At 34.2% G+C, this 9,503-nt stretch overlaps 1 protein-coding gene across 1 annotated transcript; it reads right to left on the reverse strand.

Annotated features, from left to right (window-relative positions):
- Positions 1–681: 681 nt before the first annotated feature.
- LOC149142896 (alpha-bisabolene synthase-like) lies at positions 682–4,974 on the reverse strand. Its single transcript, XM_089447573.1, has 12 exons — positions 4,770–4,974; positions 4,376–4,685; positions 3,864–4,050; positions 3,558–3,769; positions 3,343–3,463; positions 3,155–3,249; positions 2,618–2,847; positions 2,412–2,524; positions 2,164–2,262; positions 1,770–1,985; positions 1,538–1,676; positions 682–1,438 (listed from the first exon to the last, which is right to left on the reverse strand). Exons 1-12 carry the CDS (start codon positions 4,902–4,904, stop codon positions 869–871), a joined length of 2,427 nt encoding a protein of 808 aa, XP_089303699.1. The 5' UTR covers positions 4,905–4,974; the 3' UTR covers positions 682–868.
- Between the last annotated feature and the right edge of the window lie 4,529 nt (positions 4,975–9,503).

The raw sequence follows: 9,503 nt of genomic DNA on the forward strand, positions 1-9,503 counted from the left end.
CTTATTGACTTTGATAGTAGTATAGTCAATCTACCCAATTGACTTTGATAGTAGTATAGTGTTGCAAAGAATATAATTTATTTAACATTGCATACAAATTGGGAATGTGAAATTGTTGTGTAGCTTTCAATGTTTTACAGTACATAAATGAATTTTGCACACAAATTGGTCTTACTCCACTTTTAATTTTAAATTTATAAATACCTAAAGAAACAATGAATCTATTTGGATAAACATTTGCTTTGTTAAGGTTATCTCTCTATAAAATATTATTAAGAACATTAAAGGGTGAAATTGATAGACATGTTAATGAAATTGAAGACAATTGTTATTTGGAAATGGACACACGTTATCAATGTTTTGAAACGGATAATCATCTTATTATCTTATTCCAAAATACACCTTTCCACTACTATGACAAGTGTGTGGTAGGTGTGTGTAACATTTTCCATTCTCGTTAATCTTTATAGGCGTTAATTAACAAATAGCATAGTAAATTTGTAATCAAGCTTTGTAAAAATATAATTTATGATTTAGATATGCAGTAAAGTTAGTGGTGTGAATCAATCCATTGATATTGTGCCAACCACCCGAATGAAAATACACTGGTATCTTTAAATTTCAACTGTGCGATCAATTTTTTTAATTAAGAAAATGATCACGTAATTAAAAAACCGCAAACATGCCGAGATTCTAAATTCCAAGCCTCCTCGTTCAATCAATATATCTTAATTCCATTGAACGTCTGCGTCACTCCGTGAAAGCTCAGACTGAAACAAGTCGATCAGCTGATGTATGCACATCTTCGTCTGGAAGGCAGGTCTCAGACTCAAAGTCACATCACGGCAGGAAGGACCATATATATGATTTACAGTGGCAGTGGTTCAATTAGACACTCTTTGATGTAGTCCTTGATTTTTGTTTTAGAAATGCCAAAACCATCTCCTTCCTTGAATATCACCATCGTCACTCGAGTCTCTTCCATTAGCATCTTCTTGCACTGAAACGGGATGTCCACATCTGATGTGTCGTCGGGCTTCAGAAACTCCGAGGTGAGCTCCTTCACCGCCGGCTCCAGAAGGCTGTAAATGTAATTCACAGCCACTTCCTCTGTACTTCCAGGATGTTCTTTCATATAACATTCAATACTGGACGCCAATTCTCCACGAGCCTTCTCAGCCTTATAAGTATGTATGTCGTCGGCCAGGCGGGTAATGATGCAGTTGAGCTCTGTGAGAACACGGCTTCCTGGGTAATCTAATTGCTCCAATGCCGCTTGGGGAAGGATTTGCCCTTCCATCAATAACACTCCACTCACCAGAAGTATACGTTGGCCGATGGAAATGATCCCGTTCCTTATGTATTCCTCCAAGCTTGGCACGTACTCAGATGCTAACCATTCAGCTTCTTCATAATACCCCAGAAGATATTCCTCCCACTGATGAATTCAAGATTAAGATTAGAAAATAATTACAATATTGATGTCTGCACAGTAAGTCAGATAAAAAGAATTCACAAATTCATCATTACTACTTACTCCCTTTCTGAAAAAGCTAAGCAATTCGCGCCCCTGTAACTTCTCTGCCTCCCGAACCACTTCGTGAACAATTTCGTAAAAGATTTTGTAGCAGAGTTTCATATAGTCTGGAAGGCTTTCTGTCAAGGAGAGGTCCCACCTGAAGAGCCAACATAATAGAATTAGAATTAGGCACACAGGATGATCCACAATGCCAATGCAGATGCTAATGATAATTGCAATAGCATCCTACCTTCTGACAGCCTCAGTGAATAGCTTCAATTCATCGAGGGTTCCATATGTATCATACATATCATCCAGAACAGTATTCAAGCACGCCACTTTTGAAAAGAGGAATCTGCATTTGGCATACTGGGGCTCATACGTGCCAGCCGCTACTATGAAGAAACATTCCACAGGCCTCTCTCGACCGAAGGGTAATAAAGGGAATTCCGAATGTTTAAACCAGCTGTGGTGCAGAATCAATCAAAGAAGGAATTAAAACAAGTTTCATCATTCAAAGAAGGAATTATAAGAAATTTGAAACTGAGTAAGTAATTTCTTTTCTAATTTCTGAGTAATCAGAATATGGTGGATATATACTACATTCTGGAATAATAGCATAAATAATTAGGTTGGTTTATTACGTGGTGACATTCTTCATCTCTTTTTGATGAATTGCCTGGATAATGTTGAAGTCCAGTTTAGCCAATTCTAAAATCTTTTGGTTGTTTACTCTGGGAAGCCTGAAATTGGATAAAAATGCAGCACCTGGTCAGTCTTATTATTATTATCAGCCAGGCACGAAAGGAAAGAACCCGCAAATTATGCTAAATTTTGGAAAAACGATGAAGAGAAATTATGAAAATGATATTGAATCTGGGGTCTCACTTACTTATAAACACTTTTGGCTAAGCGTGCATAATCTGAACTATACCCTTGACAATATCTCTTTGCTTCTACTCTGGAAACACTGGCATGCCAAGAATTCTCCAGCTCGTATTGAATCTGGCAATGGTAAACAAAATATTAGAAACTCATTCAATCGCTTCCGTGGAGAAAAACAAATAAGCGAGTCGACATGTCTGGACAGTAGGTTACCTCCTGGCTTAGGTTTTGCTTGTTGTTCCATGCAGTGAAAATCTCACTTTTCTCAAGAGCTTCTCTTAAATATTTTGTGGCAAAGTCTCTAGCTTCATCCAAAATAGTTTCTCCAGGGAATGCGAGCTGGGAAGCTCTATACAGGCTCAACATGCTTGCTACATTTTTGTTAAATTGACTGGTTGAGCAAAAGAAATGCCCATCAGCATCTTTGAAATTCTCGAAAACCGCTGTTAATACGATGTCCAAAGGTCAGAAGAGAGAACTGATCATGACGATAATTTATTCTTGTTTGTGAGATAAAAGGTTTGTGCTTTTAGGTAATTTGATTACTAAAATATGAGGAGCCCTGAACTTTTCATTGCAAATTTGGTAGTTTTAAGGAATTAGATGGACAATACTGAGGTAAAAATAAATAGAGTATTTTCGGAATTTACAATTTAGATAAAAGTTGATTCTATACTCTCTAAATTTAAATTTGTAACCTTTAAAAAAACAAATAAATTTAAACTATTAATAGTACCCAGGACACCCCACCTGGAGTTACACTGTACCAATGCAGCCGAAGGAGTCGAAATCCGAAAGCAGTGATCTCAAGATCTGCAACTGGGTTCAGACTTTCGTTCCAATGCCTGTATGCAGGACATGTCATAAATGTTACGTTGAAGGATTTTTCAGAGAAAATGTGGAAGGGAAGGTTAGTCAAATTAATTTTTTTATGATACCTGTAAACACAATCGAGAATTTCCTTGATTTCCTTTGCAAAGTGTCTATCGATTCCAAGGCGTACAATATTATCCACCATTAAGAGGCCTTCCAGCAGATCCACAGGATAATGGAAGGGAACTGCAGTATGCGTAGTTAATTAAATTTATTGAAATTTATAAAGTAAAGCAAGGACCGGGCCAAGATGCAAACAACATGAAACCTCCACACATACCAAATCTGCCAAACTTAGTGAGCACGCTGTTCAGGAATTCAAAGCATTTCATGTCTCCAGTGTGCATGAAGACGCAGGCAGTAGAAGCAGGTGAGCCTGAGAAAGACCCATCTTGGCTTTGAACATCAACTATTGTTTCCCAGTCGACCATATCTTGTATGCCCTCCAAAGATGACAATAATGTTCCGCCATGAATTTCGTCCCTGGGGAGACTGCAACATTCATTTATTAGAATTTGAATAACATTAAGTAATATGGTCTAATTCGGTTATTGAATTGACAATATGTTAATTTGAATTCACATACTTGGCTAGTTTCTCCTTCCGTTTCATCTGGAGCATACGCACACAAGGCAAGTTGTAGGGAAGTCCGACGTGCAGAGATTGGGCTTCTCTTATCAAGGAAGGAAAGATGATCTCAAAGTCTGTTACACAACTATCCTGATCGCTTTCATCCTTTATTGCTTCCAGATTGCTTTTTATGAATTCAATGCCTGTATATACAGATCAATGGACATTGTCATTACAATTACATGATCACGAGGTTACTGCAAGTTTTATATCCACAAAAATTGCTCTCTTGATGCAAGGAAATGAAATTTGAAGGATCAAAATTTTGGCAAATATATTTTTAAGAAAAAACCAGAAAAATTAACCCGATTACTAATATTAACCCTACATGATGAGAATGATAAATAAATTAAAAAAACAACACTCAAATCCCAATTTTAATTCTTGCCCTGCTCTACTCACACATCCCAACTTTCCATTTAATGAGAATTAAAAAGACAACTCTCAAATCCCAATTTCAGTTCTTACCATTCTCTACTTGCACATGCCCAACTTTCCATTTAAGGAGCGCAAGAACACATGAAAGAGTGGCAAGCAGGCGGTCGGACAGGAGAAAGTGCGACTCAGTTCCCCATGAACCATCTTTTAACTGGTTTTTCAAAATCCAATCAACTGTTTGGGGAAATTGCGGTCGAGAAGAACCATCAATGGCGGGCACCCTGGCTACCCATGCTGTGTCATAAGCAGATGGGGTGATCATTAAAGCATCTCCTTCACCTGTAAGCATCAGCTTAATCTCACTAATAAGTGTCTCCGCGCGTTCTCCATAGCAAGAATCCTGTTCAATTAACACAGTTAGTGATCATTATCAAAAGTGATATAAATACTTGATCTGATCAGAAGAAAGAATAGTGTTACTCACAGTATAAGGGGATTGAAGAGATTGCACAAAATCGTAATCCCAGACATTTGGATGAGGATTGGCCGTCCTCCTGATCACGCTGTTGCTGCTGCTACTTGTCGACAGAGTAGAAGAAGCAACAGAAATGCTAGCCATTATAGCAAATATTAGCTATATGCAATAGAATGGAATTTGGCCAACAAATTTTGCTTGCTTGATTGGCTTGCTTCGTAGACAACTGAGTCACCTGCTGGTATTATGTAGGTATATATAGTGGCCTACGTCGGTGGAAGGAAGCTCAGGCGGGGAAAGTGATGAGTTGAGTGACTTCCAAATTGTGGGCAGGCAGCGATAAATAAATTGTTGCATGTGAGTCACATTATTTTGCCCCGCACACCAGGCAGGCAGCGATAAATAAATTGTTGAATGTGAGTCAAATTATTTTGCCCCGCACACCAGGCAGGCAGCGAAAAGTACGCAAAAATACTTCGGATCAATCACCAATAACCAAATTCGAATTTGAATTCTATTTTATACTTTCTTCCATGTTTTTGTCTTTAATTCTTGGTCTTCGTCTTTAATTTTTTTTGTTTTTATTTCGTTTTTTTTGGTCTTTCTTTGCATGTTTTTGTCTTTAATTCTTGGTCTTCGTTTTTAATTTTTTTGTTTTTATTTCTTTTATTTTTTTTTGTCTTTCTTTCCATGTTTTTCTTTGCATGTTTTTGTATAGTTACCAAATTCCAATTTGAATTTTATTTTATACTTTTTTTCCATGTTTTTGTCTTTAATTTTTGACTTCATTTTTAATTTTTTTGTTTTTAATTCTTTGTCTTTTTTTCCATGTTTTTGTATAGTTACCAAATTCGAATTTGAATTCTATTTTATACTTTCTTCCATGTTTTTGTCTTTAATTCTTTGTCTTCGTCTTTAATTTTTTTGTTTTTAATTCTTTGTCTTTCTTTCCATGTTTTTGTCTTTAATTCTTTGTCTTCATCTTTAATTTTTTTGTTTTTAATTCTTTGTCTTTCTTTCCATGTTTTTAAAGACCAGTTCTCAATTTCCAATTCCACCTAACAACAAGTATATTGGTTTCTTGCCCATTCCTGGTACAATTAGTTTTTTCATTTTTTCAATAATGTATAGTTATCAAATTCCAGTTTGAATTCTATTTTATACTCCAAAAAGGTCAAATTCTAATTTGAATTGGATTTTATATCCACATTTTATACTTAAAAAAAAGTTCAAAAACATATATTTAATAGATTTTTAAATAGATATTTTTTTCAAAATTTAAATAACAGTCCTTATATTAAAAAAAAAAAAAAACTCGTTAAAATTTTCCTTTTACTTATCTCCAATATTAATCTAGACAATCTACCATGTCTAGGATGTTATTGACCCATCCTATTTAAAATGGTCTAGAAATAATGAGAAACAAAATGCATCAAATTTATTACTATTGCAAACTAAGAAAACACGTAAAAGTAAAATCTAATCTAATTCACAAAACTCAAAGTTAGGGCCCAATATAAAGATTAAGATATTGGATATTAAAAGTATACTTCAAGTGATATATGAAGAAATTTATGTGTGAATGTGAACAAACATTGAAACCACTCTAGGAGGGTCCCCTTGCACATATCCACAATCTCCAAGAGAGTTTTCTCAAAAGCCAACATAAATGATATCTGGTTTAGGATTGAATTTTGAATTTAGAACCTTTACTTCATAACCATTTTAAATTATAGTTAAAACAATGTTATGTACAAAGGAAATGTTTTTAAAGCTTACAAAACAATACAAGGAAAGTAATAAAGAATCATAACATTTTGAACCTTTACTTCATAATCATTTTATATTATAGTTAAAACAATGTTATGTATAAAGGAAACGTTTTTAAAGCTTACAAAACAATGCAAGGAAAGTAATAAAGAATCATAACATGTCAAACGAGAAAAATTCAATCATAAAATGTCAAAAATTTAAAACACAGCTTACAAAATAAGTGTTTATACAAAACTGGTGATAGAAATGAAAATTTTATGATCATGATCATAAATTAAAGGCCAAAACTATCTCAAGGTGTGTAGGTTATCCCATCTCCATTATCATCATCAACATCACTATATTGAGCGATGAGAGAGGCATTGTCACTACTAGAACTCTCATTTGAAATATCTCTAAGAAAGATATCATTCTCATTTATGTGATGTGCATATGTGGAAAATAACTTTAAATTTGGTGCTTGTGAAGTTGGACTAGATGCATTAAAAATAGGAGGAACCTCTCATACTATCTTTGAAGTTATTGTTTTCCCCTCCAAAGATTTCATCCACAAGTGTAAATTACAATGAGTTCTAGCCAAATTTTCCAATTTGCTAGCTCCTAAATGGTTTCTTTTCCTGCTACAGATGAACTAATGAATGCTCCAACTCTTCTCACATGATGAGGAACTAGTGACTTATTTTTTTCTACATGAAAATAATATTAATATTAGTACAAGAATTTACATGTAACAATTTGCAAATATACATAAAAGGTATAAATAATTATGATGCCCTACATACTTGACTCTACACCCTGATTGCAAACATTTATACTTGAGGCATCTCATATCCATCGAGAAACCAAGGATGATCTTCAAATGGTGCACATCTCGTATTAACCTAGTTGTAGTGAAACCATTGTCGGTCCCTTGCCTATATGATATTGATTGTATTTGTATAATATTGTATCTTAGGATCATGATACATCATATCCATATAATTATAAAATCCCTTCATGATATCCCTATCTTTAGGAACATGAAATTAATTAGGCACTAGGAAAATCCCTGCAACATGTAATGGTCTATATAACATACACCACCTTTTGTTGACAATGTCCCATATCGATTTATACCTTAAACTATCATTATTATATATCAATGATATATGTTCTCTTACTCTCCCCATGCCCTCATATACAATACCCATGCATGCAACATTGGAATCTACCATCCTCAAAATTTGTACTATAAGCTCACAAATAGAAATATATTTTTCTATACATGATCAAAATATTTCTTTGAAGATTATTTGCTCTACTAGTTTACCACCTTCTGACCTTGAAAAATGAGAATTCACCCACTCATCATTACATACAAATGATCTTAATGCATCTTTTTGTTCTATCACCCTTTGTAGTGCAATGAAATGGGTGACAAACCTAGTGCCATCGCGTCTTAGAGGATTTATAGTTTTCTATTTTCTAAACTTACTTAAACTCAATCAATGGTGAAGAATGAATTTGACCATTTTTTTTTATTTGAGATATATTTACTTGGACCCAACCTATTTTACCAATGTCATGAAGGGATAGATAAATAGAATGCCCTACACAATTTGTCCAAAACAACTTAGGTACATGTTTCATCAATAAGTCAAAAGTACAAACACAATTGGATGCATTATCAATGGCAACTTGGACTACATTATCCCCTCCAATGGGTAACATGGTGTGCCTCAATATCTTGAATAAATATTCAGCAAACTTTGTTTTTTTCATACAATCAATGGTAGACAAATGAATCACTCCCTAAGGACAAAAAATAGCATGTTCCCAAGAGGTCTAAACAAGTGATTGGTCTAACCATGACTAACTAGAGTGCATCCAGAAATGGCCCATGAATTTCTTATTGGTTTAACACTTTTCTCTATTCTATATTTGCTCCTTTCAACTCTTTTGGTCCTAAGACTTTTATAGCTTGGAAGAACATGTAATATAATTTTTTCCTAATGTGGTCAAGATGGACCTCTAGCGTTGGTGGCAGCCAAGTTACAAGAACTCATTAAATTTTTCCTTTTACTTATCTCCAATATTAATCTAGACAATCTACCATGTCTAGGATGTTATTGACCCATCCTGTTTAAAATGGTCTAGAAATAATGAGAAACAAAATGCATCAAATTTATTACTATTGCAGACTAAGAAAACATGTAAAAGTAAAATCTAATATGATTCACAAAACTCAAAGTTAAGAACCAATATAAAAGTTAAGATATTGGATATTAAAGGTAGACTTCAAGTGATATATGAAGAAATTTATATGTAAATGTGAATAAATATTGAGACCACTCTCAGAGGGCCCCCTTGCACATATCCACAATCTCCCACAATCTCCAAGAGAGTTTTCTCGAAAGCCAACATAAATGATATCTGGTTTAGGATTGAATTTTGAATTTAAAACCTTTACTTCATAATAATTTTATATTATAGTTAAAGCAATGTTATGTATAAAGGAAATGTTTTTAAAGCTTACAAAACAATGCAAGCAAAGTAATGAAGAATCATAACAAGTCAAACGAGAACAATTCATCATAAAATGTCAAAAGGTTAAAACATAGCTTATAAAGTAAGTGTTTATACAAAAATGTTGATAGAATTTAAAATGTTATGATCATGATCATAAATAAAAGGCCAAAACTATCTCAAGGTGTGTAGGCTATCTCATCTCTATTATCATCGTCAACATCACTATATTAAGTCATGAGAGAGGCATTATCACTGCTAGGACTCTCCTTTGAAATATCTCTAAGCAAGATATCATTCTCATTGATGTGATGTGAAGATGTGGAAAATAAATCTAAAATTGGTGCTTCTGAAGTTGGACTAGATGCATTAAAAATAGGAGGAACCTCTCATACTATCTTTGAAGTTGTTGTCTTCCCCTCAAAATATTTCATCCACAAGTGTAAATTGCAATGAGTGCTAGCC

The sequence above is a fragment of the Pinus tabuliformis genome, chromosome X, assembly GCF_031772625.1.
Source record: "Pinus tabuliformis cultivar Carrire ecotype Pingquan chromosome X, CPIR1, whole genome shotgun sequence".
Classification (NCBI taxonomy): domain Eukaryota; kingdom Viridiplantae; phylum Streptophyta; class Pinopsida; order Pinales; family Pinaceae; genus Pinus; species Pinus tabuliformis.